The sequence below is a fragment of the Natator depressus genome, chromosome 6, assembly GCF_965152275.1.
Source record: "Natator depressus isolate rNatDep1 chromosome 6, rNatDep2.hap1, whole genome shotgun sequence".
Taxonomy (NCBI): Eukaryota; Metazoa; Chordata; order Testudines; family Cheloniidae; genus Natator; species Natator depressus.
This window is the reverse complement of record NC_134239.1, coordinates 1,785,525-1,802,318: the sequence shown is the minus strand read 5'-3', so window position 1 is coordinate 1,802,318 and position 16,794 is coordinate 1,785,525. Positions and strand designations below refer to the sequence as shown.

General features: G+C 49.5%; 1 protein-coding gene across 1 annotated transcript; it reads left to right on the top strand.

Moving 5' to 3' along the window:
* Window positions 1-905: 905 nt before the first annotated feature.
* LOC141989815 (protein mab-21-like 3) lies at window positions 906-16,449 on the top strand. The gene is made up of 7 exons (XM_074956731.1): window positions 906-1,489; window positions 2,146-2,227; window positions 2,548-2,574; window positions 7,196-7,258; window positions 13,963-14,230; window positions 14,810-14,960; window positions 15,981-16,449. Exons 1-7 carry the CDS (start codon window positions 1,001-1,003, stop codon window positions 16,401-16,403), a joined length of 1,503 nt encoding a protein of 500 aa, XP_074812832.1. The 5' UTR covers window positions 906-1,000; the 3' UTR covers window positions 16,404-16,449.
* Window positions 16,450-16,794: the final 345 nt, after the last annotated feature.

Here is a 16,794-nt window from a genome sequence, read left to right as displayed (position 1 = left end):
CTGGCAGTTTGCCTTGAGCTAAGCTGGCGTCACCATCGGTACCCTGGATAGCGTCGCTTCCCAAAGGGGCAGTGGGGGCCGGACGCCGGCTGAGATCAATCCTGGGCAGGGGAGACCAGGCTGGGCAGGATCAGAGCCATGTGTGAGCCCCAGGGCTCATAACACCCTATGTTAGGTGTATTTGTGGGGGCGAGCTTGCTCAAGGAACCCCAATCTGGACACTAACCCTCGCCCGGATCCCCATGAGCGTTACAATGCCTGTTGTGGTCTGATTCTCAGTCTTCTGGGTTTTCACACTTCTGGGTTCTTGTTTTCATGATTTTCTTCCCAGCCACCCGGGCTACAAAATGAGTTTAAAAACAACTGAAATTCTCCCCTAATCTCGGGACTCCGGGAGTTGGGAGCTTTTATGTTGACGCTTGTGATAAAAACCACAAGTGTTGGTGTCACGCCCCTCGCTGAGCGCACACCTCGTTCAACACGGCTGCCTCTGGGTCGCTCGGACAGTCCTCCTGCCCCTCTGCGCTTCGTCTGGGTTGGTTGGGACAGCTGTCTGGGGATGTCGGGGGATCCCGGCTGCTTTTCTAAATGCTGTGTAGGGGCCTGCAGGTCTCTTCACCGACTGACAAAGCCGCCAACTCCTGGGGTTGAAAACCCACCCCACTTAGATTAAACCAGATTCAACGCAGCAGCTTGTGATGACCCTTCTGTGTGTAACTCCCAGTCGGTAAACTTCATCTTCTAAGAGCCCAGCCGGGCTTCCCTTCTGGATCACGGGCCTGATCCCAGAACAACACCCCGGGCTGCCTCAGCGCCTCCAACAGCAAGGTGGCTGGTCCCGTCTCCACAGCTCCCAAGGCGGCCTGCGAGCGCTAAGCTCCTCCCGTTAACTGGGGGGAGGAGCCGCTGCCGGAAACTGAAAGCGGCGGCGGCTGTAGCCGCACAGTTTCTGGGCCCTGCTCCGAGCCGTGGGGCTGCAGGGAGAGGCGAGAGCGGCGGGATGGCCGGGGAAGGTTTCCTGCAGCGGTTTTACGACGCCAGCGTGTTTGTGCGAGGGGACGATGAAGACTTTTGCGCGTGGAGGAGCTACGAGGTGGTGGAAAAGACGGTGGCCAAGCTCGTGGAGTGGCTGTATCAAAGCAGCACCGGGCTGTACTCCGAGGGTGCCCAGCCCACGGGGAGCCACCGGCAGGGGCTGCAGCTCCAGAGCCGCGCCAGCGAGAGCGCCAGCGACTTCGACTTTCTCATCCCGCTGCGCTTCCCCCCCGAGCTCCGGCTGCGGGGCCGCAGGACGGTCCGGGACCCGAGCGCCCTTGACCGGCGGCTCCCCACCTACATCTACGGGGCCCAAGGGGTGTCGCTGTTCCGCTGCGGGAGCAGGTTGGTGGTGGATCTGGACACCCTGAGAGCGGACGGGGCGACCGCCTACTGCGATGAGCCGGCCCCGCGTACAGGGAACCCCGGGGCAGGAGCGAGGGATCGGTTCCAGGTGAGGTGAACCCACCCCTGCTAGCCCGGCCCTGGGCTCACCCCCCGCCGGCCCCCTGCTAGCCCGGCCCTGCCCCCCCCAGCCCAGCCGGTGCCCCTCACTCCTGACCCGCAGCCCCTGCCAGCCCAGCCCTGCCCCCCCAGCCCCGCCGGTGCCCCTCACTCCTGACCCGCAGCCCCCTGCTAGCCCAGCCCTGACCCCCCCCAGCTCTGCCGGTGCCCCTCACTCCTGACCCACAGCCCCCCGCTAGCCCAGCCCTGCCCCCCCAGCCCTGCCAGTGCCCCTCACTCCTGACCCGCAGCCCCCCGCTAGCCCAGCCCTGACCCCCCCCCCCAGCCCTGCCGGTGCCCCTCATTCCCGACCCGCAGCCTCAATGGCATTCCAGATGAACTATTTAAATTAAAAAACAAATGGAAACAATAACAGTGCCTACGTATTTTGGGTGCCCCAGGCCAGAATTGTAAACCTTGGTGTTGATAATACTGCAGGCAGGTCTCTTAGTTACCATCCCAAGCAGGAATCTCGCAGCATTTTAACCTTCCAGCAGGATTAATTTGTTGTGCCCTGTGATTTGGGGCTTTGTCCTACATTCGATCCCTGATGGCTTGTGAGGTAGGTGGAGAAAAGATCTGATGGATTTTCCCCTCCTTTCCCAGGGAAGCATCGACAATCGCCACTTGGATCCTGTCCACATCCTGCAGGACTTCCACAGATATGTGCAAAATGCTCTGACTGCAGGTAATTTGGGGGGCGGGAGCAGAAGGGTGGATATGTGGGAGCCAGGGTCTGGGGGGCTTGGAATGTGGAGTCAGCAGAGGAGTTGGGGTCCTGGGAGGGTGAATTTGGGGGTGGGCATCAGATCGTAGGGGGTGAGAGGGTGGACTGGGCATTGAAGTGGGATTGGGGGGTATGGGAGGGTGGGGGAGGGACCAGGAAGCTAGGAAGATGAAGTTGAGGAGTGGGGACAGGCTTGGGGTTATGGGGAGGGATCAGCTGTTAAAGGAACCATCTGGGTAATTGCTCATAACACTTTCGTTTTTGATTTCCTCTATCTTCAGATGAAAACAGCCACCCCAGAGACAACAGTGAGTACGAAATAAATGGCGGGATATTGTCAAATAACTGTGGGCCATGTGTATTAGAGTGCCAAATACGAGAGCAGATTGACCAGGTACTGATCTCAGCTCCCTGGGGTCAATCCGGAGTCACTCCCTAACTACAGTGGGGTGACTCCAGACATCGGTGCTGACTCTGTGGGTGCTCCGGAGCTGGATCACCCACAGGGAAAAATTGGTGGGTGCAGAACACCCACCGGCAGCTCCCCGCCCCAGCTTACCTCCGCTCCACCTCCTCCCGCAGCGCGCCGCGTTCTCCCCTCCCTCCCAGGTTTGCTGCGTGCGTGAAACAGCTGCTTCCCGGCACAAACCCTGGGACGGAGGTGGGAGAAGCAGGACCCAGCAGCGTGCTGGGGGAGGAGGCGGGGCCGGGGATTGGGGGGGGTCCAATAGGGGCAGGGAGGGGTGGAGTTTGGGCCAGGACTTTGGGGCAGGGGTGGGGGGGTGTGAACAGGAGGACTTGTGGCACCGTAGAGACTAACCAATGTATTTGAGCATAAGCTTTCGTGAGCTACAGCTCACTTCATCGGATCAAATACATTGGTTAGTCTCTAAGGTGCCACAAGTCCTCTTTTTCTTTTTGCGAATACAGACTAACACGGCTGCTACTCTGAACGCCTTTAACTGAGAGCAGAAGTCAGCCCCAGGTCATATTCTGAAATGCTGTCAGAGTTGTGGATGCTGTGTCTGCAGCACATGTTGTTCCTGGGTTAGATGCTGAAGGTGAATGAGGATGTGATGTTAGGGTGCTCCAGTTTTGGGGGTACCCTTGCTCAGCCCTGATGGAGAGAGGTGTCAAGGCTTCCTTTTTGATGGTCCAGCAGTTTACTGCCCGAGGGAACAGCTTTCTGTAGAGAGTTGGGTGTCCCTCGTCATCCACCTTCTGGGGTAGCCCTGCCCCAAGGCCCGTCTGCAAGATGCCCATCTGTAGGGTGAACTGTTTTGAGAAGCCAGGGTAGAAGAGGACCCAGCTTGTGGGTTAGATGGTTCTTTAAGGCTTTGAACATACTGTCACCAGCTTCCATCCATTTAACCTTTTGGGGCTGCTGTTGTGGCAAAGTCCAGTACAGCCCGCCCGTAACAGCTGGCCAAGCCCCGAACTCCACCAACAATGGGGTCTACCAGTACAGGTCGACAGTGGTCTAAGGTCCAGCAGTCCACAGCCAGTTCAGCAGCTCTGCACCCCAGGATTGGGTAACCTGGGTATTGCTTGGACTTTCCTAATGTCTATGCAAAATCGAATCGACCGGTCTGTCTTTGGCACCAGCTCAGTCGTATTCCTCCACCCGCTGCGGGGATTCCTTGATGACTCCTAGGGCTAGCATAGGCTGCAGCTCTTTGTATACCATTTTCCACATCCTCCTTGTCCGGAGCCAGGGGCTCTCCTGGACTTTGTGCCCCAGCTCGGTCTGTATGAAGTTGTTGATCAAATGCATCTGCCTTGGGTGTGCTGAGAACACCGAGGAAAACGTCTGAACTAGCTGTAGCTTCTGTGCCCATTGTTCAGGTTGGAGCTGGGTTTGAATTGGGTGCAGATCTTGAGATGTCATAGCTTGAGGGCCTAGCTCCAGCTCGGGGAATAGAAGGATATGAGCAGGGCCTTCTTGATCTCTCCAGGCCTCTTAGGAGGTTAACGGGATATATCTGCATCTCTTTACGCTTCCCAGACTGACAAATCTCAAAGTCAACCAGCCCTACCCTTCTTATCGCCTCACATGGTCCTTGCCATCTGGCCAGCTGACTCGGAGCTTGGTAGTAACAATAATATACTGTCCCAGGCTTGTGTCATCGGGGCTCTTGATTGTAGGTGTGTTCCTGGCAATGCTGAGCTGTAGTGAGGTTCTCCTTTGCAACCCCCTAGCACTCTTAGCCTCTCCCGTAGCTGGAGCACATACTGCAAGGAGCCCGTAGCTCTGGGTTCCTGACATTCTTCCCAGGATTCCCAAAGGAGGCCCAGAATCCCCTGGTGTGGTCTCCCATACAGCAGCTCAAATGGCAAAAACCCTGTGGAGGCTTGAGGGACCTCCCATACAGGGGTAGCATTCGGTCCCAGTGGCAGAGGTTAGAGGCTGCAAACTTTTTCAGCACCATCTTCATGGTCCCTTTGAACCACTCCACTAACCCATCCGTCTGCTGATGGTAGACTGATGTCTTGAGGGATTTGACCTTTAGCAGCTCATGCAATTCCTGCATCAGTCTTGATGTGAAATTGGACCCCCGGTCCACCAGGATTTCTCTAGGTATCCTGACCCCGGTGAAGACCTTCATGAGTTTGGTCGCAATGGTGGGTGTGTTTGTCATGCAGCGGCTGGGGGGCGGGGGGAGAATAGCCTCAGGTGTACTGTGTCCTGTAATCCTCTGTCACCAATACGTGCCAAGAACCCAACGGGTTTTTCTCGAGTGGCCCTATTAAGTCCAGGCCTGTTCATTCAAAGGGTACCTCCAGCACCAGGAGGGGGACCAGGGGAGACTTTGGGGTTCTCTTGGCCCCCCTCAGGTGACAGTCGGTATCCCAGGCCAGTGAAATCTGAGGCTCACCCTTTCCAGTGTTTTCTCCCTCCCCAAGTACCCACCTCATGGCACCAATTGAACTGGGTGTAAGACTCATTTTCAGATCTCTTGGGGACCAGAAGCTGAACCCTATTTCCCTGGTTTGGGGGTTCACTGTCACCTGGTGCAGTTGTTCATTTCTGCATTCAAAGGGTCGATCTCTTCGCCATTAGCCATAGCTCTGTGTTCAAATTCCCAACTCAGGGTCTGGTCTTAGTGTTCTCTTGGAAATCCACTTTTGCATTGGCCACTTGATACTTATTACCTCGGGTGCCTGGCAGTTGGTGGGGTGCTGGGTCAAGCTTCCTGGCTGCAGGGAGGTTCCATCTTCTGGGTCTTCTCTCTCACCAGCTCCAACGAGTTCCCCTGGTTTGGTTGTTTCCATTGTCCCTAGACCAGGACTGGATCCCTCCAGCTGGTCTCCATCCCACGGTCCCAGGATCTCCCCGAAATGCTTCAGATCCTGACCTGAGATTACAGGGTAAGCCAAAGTGGGTTACAACCCCATACAGCAAGATTCCATATGGTTCCCTGCCATCAGCTGCACTTCCTCCGTGGGATAGGGCCAGACATCCTATGGATGCTTTGCCAGCAGATCGTGGCGCTAGGTGGATCACGGGCCTGCACTAAGTTCTTCCACACTGATGTCTGATTGCATCCTGAGTCCTTAGGCCTGTCACTTCGGCCCCAGTGACCCTCACCGGTACTGTCATTTTGGCCAGGCCCTGTGTCAAGGTTCCCTCCCTACTCTGAACTCTGGGGTACAGATCTGGGGACCCGCATGAAAGACCCCCTAAGCTCATTTCTACCAGCTTCAATTAAAAACTTCCCCCAAGGCACAAATTTCTTTCCTTGTCCTTGGACGATATTGCTGCCACCACCAAGTGATTTAAACAAACATTCAGGGAGGGCCACTTGGAGCCCTACCCCCACAAAATATCCCCCCAAACTCCTACACCCCCTTTCCTGGGGAGGCTTGAGAATAATATCCTCACCAATTGGTACTAGTGAGCACAGATCAACCCCCCTGGGTTTTTAAGACCCTGAAAATCAATCAGGCTCTAAAAGAAGAATTGTATTTAAAAAAAAGTAAAAGAATCACCTCTGTAAAATCAGGATGGAAGGTAAATTTACAAGGTAATAAAAAGATTTAAAACACAGAGGATTCCCCTCTAGGAATAACTTCAAAGTTACAGAAAACAGGAATAAACCTCCCGCTTAGCATAGGGAAAATTCGCCAGCTAAAACAAAAGATAATCTGACGCCTTCCCTGGCTTACTTACAATTTTTGTAATCCTAGATGCTTATTTTAGGCAGAGTTTTAAGAGATGGGTTTTCCTGTCCTGGTCCCTCTCTGGCTCCGAGAGAACACACAAACAAAGAGCACAAACCAAACCTCCCCTCCGCCCCACCCCAGAATTTGAAAGTATCTTCTTTCCCCATTGGTCCTTCTGGTCAGGTGCGAACTAGATTATTTGAGTTTCTTAACCCTTTACAGGTAAATGATTCTGTGCCTCTGGCAGGAGGGATATATGTTACTGCATACATAAAGGTTGTTACCCTTCCCTTTATATTTATGACTCCCTGTTTGTGAGCTCTCGCATTGGCTGTCCAGGCTTGCCCATTGCTGCAATCCATGAAGGCCCAGTCACACCACAGGTGCCCCCTCTGGCTACACTCAGAGCACTGGGGGTCCTTCTTTGGAAGTGTTTACCGGTCCAGGGGTCTGCAGTGATTGTCCACCGTCGGTTTTAGCTCCTGGACAGAGTTCAGTAACTCACCTCAACCAGCCAGCACGCAATCTCTGGCCCAGAGGTGCTGATAACTTTTATAAAGTGGAGACAGTTGTCACAGAGAGATGCCTGGGTTTGTCAGAACTGTCACAGCGGAGGCTTAAATATGGATTTAGGTACCAAACTTTAGGCAGTCAGCTTTGGAAACTTTTAACTTGACCTTATAAAATAGGAGCAAACAATGATGGGCCAAAAGAAATTTTGGTAATGCTGATCCCACAATTTCCTTCCCCTCTCTCTCCTTCTAGACCCAGTGTTCCAAGCAAGAATGATCAAACCTAGAGTGCCTCAGATTCATAAATCAATAAAAGGTAAGTTGGACATTTTAAGAACATAAGAACGGCCATACTGGGTCAGAGCAAAGGTCCATCCAGCCCAGTACCCTGTCTACCGACAATGGCAAATGCCAGGTGCCCCAGAGGGAATGAACAGAACAGGGCAATTATCAAGTGATCCTTCCCCTGTCACCCAAAACCAGCTTCTGGCAAACAGAGGCTAGGAACGCCATCCTGGCTAATAGCCATCGATGGACCTATCCTCCATGAATTTATCTAGTACTTTTTTGAACCCTGTTATGGTCTTGGCCTTCACAACATCCTCTGGCAAGGAGTTCCACAGGTTGACTGTGCATTGTATGAAGAAGTACTACCTTTTGTTTGTTTTAAACCTGCTGTCTATTAATTTCATTTGGTGACCCCTAGTTCTTGTATTATGAGAAGTAGTAAATAACACTTCCTTATCTATTTTCTCTATACCAGTCATGATTTTGTAGACCTCAATCAGATCCCCCCTTAGCTGTCCCTTTTCCAAGCTGAAAGGTCCCAATCTTATTAATCTCTCCTAATACAGAAGCCATTCCATACCCCTAGTCATTTTCTGAACTTTTTCCAATTCCAATGTATCTTTTCTGAGATGGGGTGACCACATCTGCACGCAGTATTCAAGGTGTGGGCAAACCATGGATTTATATAAAGGCAATATGATGTTTTCTGTCTTATTATCTTTCCCTTTCCTAATGACTCCCAACATTCTTTAGCATTTATTTTCTTTTGGGCCATTTCTTTACAACACAGAAAACAATCATAGATCTATTGTCTGGAAATATTACACTTGTGTGTAAGATAGAAGAGGTAATTGTTCTGCTCTGCTGAGCAGAGGTGAGGTCTCAGCTGTAGTTCTAGAAAACAAGACCTTTCATATATTCCAAGGCCAGGAGGGACACTTGTGCTGTTAATAAATTGTATAGTCAGTTGCTTGACCACACTTTGATTTGATATTTCATGATGAAATATACCCGAGACCAAATAGCCAAGGCAGCTTTATTAATATGGTACAAGAAGAAGGTTCTGTATCTTACCAATTTCTGAAGAGCCATCCTGTGCAGCGATGTTACATTCACCTTACACAGACAGTGATTGTAACGATTTTGGGGTTCATTAAACAACAAACTAGTGAAAGAGAAAGGAATAAAACCTGTAATAAACCAAAATAGAGAGCGTCTGCGGAGAACTGCTGAACAGGGCTACATGGGGTTCTCAACCCCAGCTTCCAGGGCACAGCTCGAAATTCCTATATTCATAAACTGTCCCTTTTGAGGGAGCATCTCTAAATCTTCCACAAACATGTCTCTACAGCTTCCCTCTTAAAGAAAAACGAATGAACTCTTACCTACAGATATATATAAAAAGCTAACATCTATCTAGCAGCACATGCATTAAATTCTCCACCCACTTAGTAGATTTCCATAAACCCAATGTGTCAGCTACCTAGCAAGGAAAGGTTGCCAGCACATCACTCTGGAGTGAGTTTTTACCACTCACTTTCCTCAACTTCCCCTTCTCCAGAAAGGTTAGTAAGAATCTGTGAGTCAGAACATTTAATCTCCTGCTCTGATCTTCTCAGTACCAGCCTTTCACTGGAGTCTGAGTTGTTCTCGTGTTCCTTCGACAGTTTCTCCTTTGTGTGTGGATGATAAAGGATCAGTCAGATGGGAAATGCCAGAGTCCACATCTACTGTCAGTGTGTTGGAACTTTCTGGGATTACTCGTAGATCCCTTCAATTTCATCAAAACGTGTCTCCCTGGTCTGTCTGGTCTACCTTAGACCGCGAATGCAGCTGTTCTTTAATGGTGCCCCTTTGGCCCCAAGTATTAGAGTGTGCCTGAGGGATCCCACCTCTATCATCTGGGTTAGAGATGGGAGATCACGGGCCCTTTTCTCAATATAAAGTTTCTGCTTCCGCTTCTGATTGTCTTTCATCTTCCATATGGTTTCATTGTTATGAGATTTCAGCAAGTTATCAGTGACTGGTAAATTCTTCCCATTACCAGCTGAGCTGGAGAAAAGCCATTCTCCGGGGGTGTACTTTGGTAAACAGTAATGCTTTATACAGATCACCCCCAATGTTAAATTCTTTACTGTCTGTACAGACCTTTCCACAAGTCCATCAGATTGGGGGTAATTTGGACTTGATTTTTTGTGATGAAAATCCCAATCCAGGACAAATTGCCTAAAATCTGCACTGGAAAATGGCAGCCCATTATCGCTGAAGACTTCATCTGGAATTCTGTGTCAGGAGAAGATTCCCTTCATGCCGGCTACCACTGACTACTGTTCGTACTATGCAGCTTTCAAATTTCTAGATTTAGAGACTAATCATAGACTCCTAGAATATCAGGGTTGGAAGGGACCTCAGGAGGTATCTAGTCCAACCCCCTGCTCAAAGCAGAACCAACCCCAACTAAATCATCCCAGCCAGGGCTTTGTCAAGCCGGACCTTAAAAACCTCTAAGGAAGGAGATTCCACCACCTCCCTAGGGAACCCATTCCAGTGCTTCACCATCCTCCTAGTGAAATAGTGTTTCCTAATATCCAACTGGACTAATAATAATAATCTGTGACTATTGAATAATCCTTTGATTGCCAGGTAACGCAGTCAATGCCGACCTTCTCATAAGGCCTTTGTGGACCTGGATGAGGTCTCAGCAGCTCTGCTTGTTGGCTTGGCTTGTATTTCAGGCATGAAAAGCCGTTTCTTACCACGTTAGTAATGCCGTGAGTGATCTTCAGCCTACACCACACCTCTCATGCTCGTTGTTTGCGCTTTTCAATTGCTACATGTCCCTCCGGGATCGTCCCTAGCATTACTTTTCGGCAGCTCGTTGGAATTACAACCTTACTGCCCTGGAAAATCACCCCCATCACCGTAAGTTCATGTCGGCTGTTCCAATAGTGTCTTATGCCGGGACAGCAACTGCTTATTTCTTCTGGCCACGCTTTAATGGTCACTTCTTTAAGGGTCCCCGACGATTCGTCTTACCGCATTTCCTCTCTCATTTGCTGCAGTTTCCTGTTAGCTACTGGAATTGCCTTTACAAGCAGACCTACATAGGCCTACGTCCCTGTCTCTAAAGTCTGCTCTGGGTTCGTGGGAGCCACTGCTCTGGAAAGTGCATCTGCCGCGAAGAGGAATTTCCCGGGTGTGTAGGTCACAACCAAATCCTCCGTTTGCAGCTTTATCCTCATCCTCTGAATCCTTAAGGTTCAGGCGTTTAGCAGTTTGCTAAATAACGCTACCAGGGGCTTGTGATCTGTTTCAACTTTCACTGTCCAACTACAAATATACTGACTGAATCTCTCACAGGCAAACAATATTCCTAAAAGCTCCTCTCAATCTCTGTGTATCTGGTTTCTGCCTCAGTCAGGGATTTGGATGCATATGCCACTGGCTGCCAACAATCCTCATTCTGCTGTAAAATCACTGCTCCTAACCCAGACTGTGAAGCATCTGCGGAGATTTCAGACGGCCTTCCTATTCAGTCGGCACAGAACTTCAACACTGGCTCTTGGATCCGTTGCTGTTTTAAACTTTCCCATGATTCCTTCTGTTCTACGCCCCAGGACCATTCATTTGTATTCTCTGGGAGCTTTCGCAGAGCTAATGAACCATTCCCAGGAACTGTTGGAAATCTTCCTTTGACTGCAGCTGGGGTATCATTTCTTCCTCTTAGCTGGTTTTACACCTTTGTTGGAAATAATGTCTCCAACAAAAGTCTGTTCTGTAACCCCGAAAACACCTTTCTCCCTATCGAGTTTGAAGTTTGCAGTTCTAGTTGCATCCAGGACTTCCCGAAGTCTACGATCATGCTCCTTTTCCTTTGGGCCCCAGATGATTATGTCCTCCACTGAGGTCACCGTTAGTATGTTCATAGACCATATGCATGGTTTTGTGGCACACGTCTGGTGGTGAAGCTCTGCTGAAGGGTAAAGTGCAAGAATCTGTATCTTCCCAACAAGCAGGGAATTACATGGGCATAGTTTTGAGCTTTCTTCAGTTAATTTTAGCTGCCAAAAACCCGAGGATGCATCCAATTACTGAAATATTAAGCATTTGCAAATTGAGCCATAATCTCTTCTCTGGCTGGTAGTTTGAAATGGTCTCTCCCTAGAGCCTTAGTGAGGTCTCTGGGATCTAAGCACATGTGTAGCTGGATGTTACTTTTCTCCACAATGACTAGGGAGCTGACCCATTTTGTTGGCTCCTCAATTTTTTGTGTTACTTGCATTGCTTCCATCCTTGTGAGCTCAGCCTTGAGTTGATCGCAGAGTGCAAATGGCACCTTTCTACATGACTGGGTAACTGGAAGGACCTGCTTGTTTATCTGGATTGTCTGTTCACCCTGTGAGCAACCCAACCCTGGAAACAGGTCATGATATTCCCGAAAGAGGCTCCTAGCCAGGTTCAGTATGATCTTGCAGTGAGAGCACCGATTTTACCAGACTGAGTTTCTCACATGCAGCCAGGCCTAAGATTGGTGTCACCCCCTTTTGGCACTGCAATGAATGGGAGCCTGTACATGATGTTTTTAGGTTGATGCTAGCAAGGCACACACACCCTCCCCGCCCTTCACTGGTATATTTGTTCCAGAATAACCAGGTACTTTGATTTTGGTTGGTCCCAGTTTTGGTCTTATTTTCAGTTTCTCATAATCTTGTTCAGACAGCATATTAACCTGAGTGCCTGTGCCCACTTTCAGTGGGATAATTGCTCCATTCGCTGTCACAGGCTGTCGTATCCAGTCCCTCTCATCGGGCTTGCTAGATCCCAGAACGTCTGTGAAAAACTCCTCAACCCAGACTGTCTTGAACTGAATGCACTTGACTGTTCTGCATTTGGGATCTGCAGCATTTTGCAAAAGGATTATTTTCCCCACGTTTACGACGGAGTTTCCAAAAGGCAACGCACTGTTTGGGGCCACGCTGTGATCCACACCTTCCACGTCACCGCCTGTACCCAGTCTTCCTCCTAGCAGTGGTCTTCATAGCGAGTGGTTCCACAATTTGATTTGACCTAGTCTGTCTATATTCTTTCACAGTACTTGGGTAACCCCTTCTTGTGGATTCAGCTCTTTGGCTTGTGCTTTCACAGTTTCTGTTGTCCTGAATATCTGGGGAGCTTTTTCTAAAGTTAGTCTCCATTATGGAGCAGTCCCTTTCTTAACACGTTGTCTTTAATGCCCCAAATGATTCTATCTCTGACCAGAGAATCTGCCAGCTCACCAAAGTCATAGGTGTTACTGAGTTTCCTTAATTCTTTGACATATTCCTCTGTGGCGTCACCAGTTTTCTGCGCGCGTGTAAAAAAAATTCTCTCTCTAAGGTCTCTCTACTTTCGGCATGCAATGTTCCTCAAATGTAGTCAGTATTGGACTTAATTTCTTGCTTTCACCTTCTTCAAACTTAAAGTCATTATAACTATCCAATGCTTTCTCCCCAACAACATGCAAAAAGATAGATGATTTCACAGGATCACTTTTCTCCTCCGCCCCTCTGGTTGCTGAATACAATTCAGATCTCTGCTTGATTTTTTTTCCCCCCAGTTCTCTGCAACATTCCCTGACAATGGCAGACTGGATGGAAGTTGCAACACATCCATTTTTAGCTTTTTTTCCCCTTCATAAAGTAGTCAAACTACTACTAGCTTCATAAAATACAAACACAAGCCTTTGTTCTTCTCTGTTTGCTGCTTCACATGTACTGATCTGGGGGGTCATTAAACCAGTGGTTCTCAACCCGGGCTACACATACTCCTGGGGATACACAGAGGTCTCCCGGGGGTACCTCAGTTCATCTAGATATTTGCCTAGTTTTACAACAGGCTACATAAAATGCACTAGCAAAGTCAGTCCAAACTAAAATTTCCTACAGACAATGACTTGTTTGTACTGCTCTATAAACCATACACTGAAACGTCAGGACAATATTTATATTCCAATTGATTTAGTTTAAAATTCTGTGGTAAAAATGAGAAATTAGTCAGCAATTTGTCAGTAACAGTGTGGCTGCGACACTTCTGTATTTTTGTGTCTGATTTTGTAAGTCATTTTTCAGAGGTGAAACTTGGGGGTAGGCAAGACAACTCAGCTGCCGAGGGGTACAGCAGTGTGGAAAGGCTGAGAGCCACTGCATGAAACAACCATCCAGTGAATGAGAAAGGAATAAAACTTTTAATAAAACCAACTGGAGACCATGTGTGGTGAACTGCTGTACGCGGCTAACCTGTGTTCTCCACCCCAACTTCCAGGGCACATCTCTAAATTCCTAGACTCTTAATACACCAGACGCTTGTTTGCTCTACCAGGCAGGACAGGTTATAGTTTAGCACGTGTTTGCAAGTTGTATTGTAGCCTAGGGCCCGGCCTAGGGTGAATCATGACCAGGGACCAGCATCTGTGGAGTGTCTACACTAGGGTTTACACTCACTGGCTGTGCAAATGCCACATCCGATCTGTGCCGAACTTTCAGGGAAATTTCTAGCCATCAACAAATGGAATCGTATGGATTTTGGTGATAAGGGGGGAAAATGGGGGGCACACAGAGCCCTCCCTCTTCCCCCAGCATCTGTTAGCAGGGCCAGCAGCTTTAACCACATCTGTAACTGGTAGATCTGAGAACCCGCCCAACCCTATGTGTCTGTATGCATCACTGGATCTTCTCTTTTCTCCCCATCTCATAGAGAGAATCACACTGCAGCCTTGGGACCCCAAATGCCCGGCTGTGCAGCTGATTTTCCGGCTGGGCGAGGAGGAGCTAGTCTCTGTGGATCTGGTCCCTGCTGTCCAGGATAAGGTGGTGTTGTCTGAAGACTGGCAGACAAACGACCTGGCCAGGCTGTCCGACTGGTGGGACAAGGAGCCAGGCAACAGCCAGGAAAGATTCCGCCAGAAGGGAGAGGAAGTTGGGAGAGTCGGTGCTGACATAGTGGCCAAAGATGGTTTCTGGAGGTAAAAAAGATCCACCGCTGAAAGGAACTGAAATGTTCCCTTGGTCCTGAATCAACATTTTTATTTCCCAGAGAGAGATTTTCATTTTGACTCGAACTGAAATGTTCAGCTTTTGAAAACTTAAAAAAAATTTCTGAATTTCTGAAACGTTGAATTTGTTTTTTTTTTTTTTCATCCTCTGTCCCCTTTTTTGGCCAGTGAATCCAATAGAGGGATGGGTTCCAGGCTGGTTTCCTCCCCATCTATTCCTTTTCCTTCTTTTTCCACTCTTGAACTCTGGAAAAGTTAGTGGCAAAGGGAAAAAATGAAACTTGGGCCTTGTCTACATGGGAAACCTTCTTTGGTTTAAGCCACGGCTTGAATTTAAACCAGTCTAGTTATACTGGGATAGCCCCGGTGTGGACACTCATTCCCGTTCAGGAGTGCCTTGGTTTGGTTTTGGTGAGTGGGAACTGGCAGTCTGCACCTGGCACTGAAATGCGGCTGCCTCTGGGATAGGGTTAGGGGTGTGGGGGCTGTTTATGCCGAGATCCCTCGCTCACTGAAATTCAATGAGGTTGCTCTTTCCCTCGGTTCCAGGTTCTCTTTTGCTAATGCCGAGACAGCTTTTCTCCGGGACATCGACAGTGATGGGGGGCAGCGACGGAAAGCTCTGAGACTCCTGAAGTTCATAAACAAGGAGAGCTGGGTCCCAGAATATGGCAAGATATTGACGTCTTACCACCTGAAGGTACTCTCCGAGCATGCCTGGGCGGGATCATCTGCTGTAAGGGGATGCTTGGGGGTGGGGGGGGGAATAATTCAAGCATAGATAGCTGTCTGTCTGGACTCAGGCTCTGGTCTGAGATGTTGTGAGTTGTGTCAGATCCCAGGCAGTGCAATCCGTGTTGAGTGTGGGTGTCTTCTCTGCTTTTGCTGGAGGACTCACAGAGACCTGGCGATACTGTATAATTCTAATCTATTTTCACTCTGATCCAATCTCATGCTTCAGGGCTTAGGCTAATCATCTGCGGAGATCAGGAAGGGGATTTTCTCATAGAGATTCTCCCAGTGCCCAACTGGCCAGGCGCATTCTGGGTTTCTTTCAACTTCCCCTGAAGCACTGGGGACCTGCTACAGCTGGAGATGGGAAGCCAGACGGGGTGGGCTGGTGCTCTGAGCTGGTCCAGAGACTCCTCTTTTAGGTGCCTGGCTGATGGGTCTGACTCACATGCTCAAGGTTGCCAGATTTGGGGCTGCGCAGGTATTTCTTCAGGTCAACCTGGAAGACCTTTAGCTCAGACATTTTTTCTCTGCAGTGTCGCTCAAGTGTTTGAGTTCAAGAACTGCTCAATCCCCCAACTCTAACTTGGTCACCCATAAAAATATTCAGAAGAGACAAAATCTGAACTGCTGATGGGAGGAGGGGAGTGTGAACCCAACAAAAATCTTTAACAGAAACTACCAAAAAGACTGGGCCAGACCCCCAGCTGGTGTCACTCGGCCTTAGCTCCATTGGAGTCAATGGTGCCAGATCCCAGATGGGGTCAGCGGGCTGTAGCTCCATTGGGGTCAATGGGGCCAGACCCCCAGCTGTAGTCACTTGGCTGTTGCACAACTGGGGTCAATGGGGTCAGATCCCAGCTGGGTTCAATAGGCTATCACTCCATTGGGGTCAGTGGGGTCAGAATCCAAGCTGGTGTGAAGAACTCGAGGAGTTACACAGATTTCCTTTGTCTTGGCTATGTAAGTTTCCTCTCTCTCTGTGCAGACCGTTCTTCTGTGGGCCCAAGATATTCACCCGGAGACGGAGAAATGGGAGACCCTGGAGTCGTCCCTGAAGACCCTCCTGAGCCTCCTACGTCACTGCGTGAACAAGAGAAAGCTCCCCCACTATTTCCTGCGTGACTTTAACCTCTTCAACAAGCGCTACAGGGAAGGTAACGGGTTCTATGAGTGCCTGGCCTTGCAGATCCTCAACAAGGAGGGGGAGCTGTTGGAGGTGAATCCAGCAGACTATATATCCCTGAGAGTCCCCAAGAAGCATTCTGAGAGTCCTGGGGCCTTCAGCAGAGCAGAGACATCTCTCCAGGGATTTAATTCGAGCCACCTGAAGAAGCTGAAGGAGTTGGAGGAGAAACAGCTGTATGAGTGGGAAGAGGAAGAGCCGGGTAACAAGAATGTAACGGCCTAGCCAGTTCAAGGGAGGGAACAGGTTGAGCCCTGAAGGATTTAACAGCGGAGCAGATCCCAGCTATAGCATTGTGCCGGGAAGCAGCCACAGCCATAGCTAAGAATGAGAAACGTGTCATCTGAGTAGCTGTAAAATACTCATGCATCACCAGTTTGACTTGAAAATTGCTGAGCTCCATGGGGGCCAGGGTTGGAGTTAGTGCTGAAAATTTCATGGTTTTTCCCTCAAATATATAGCCCCTCTCCCACTGCCCTCACTTTAAAATTTCTCCCATTCTTATCATGGGTCTGTCTGGGTGAAGCTGGGCAAAATATTCAGGGCATAATGGATGTGACATGGACTAATATTCAGTAATTAAAAAGTTACTGGGCTGTGGGATTCTGGCTCTTGA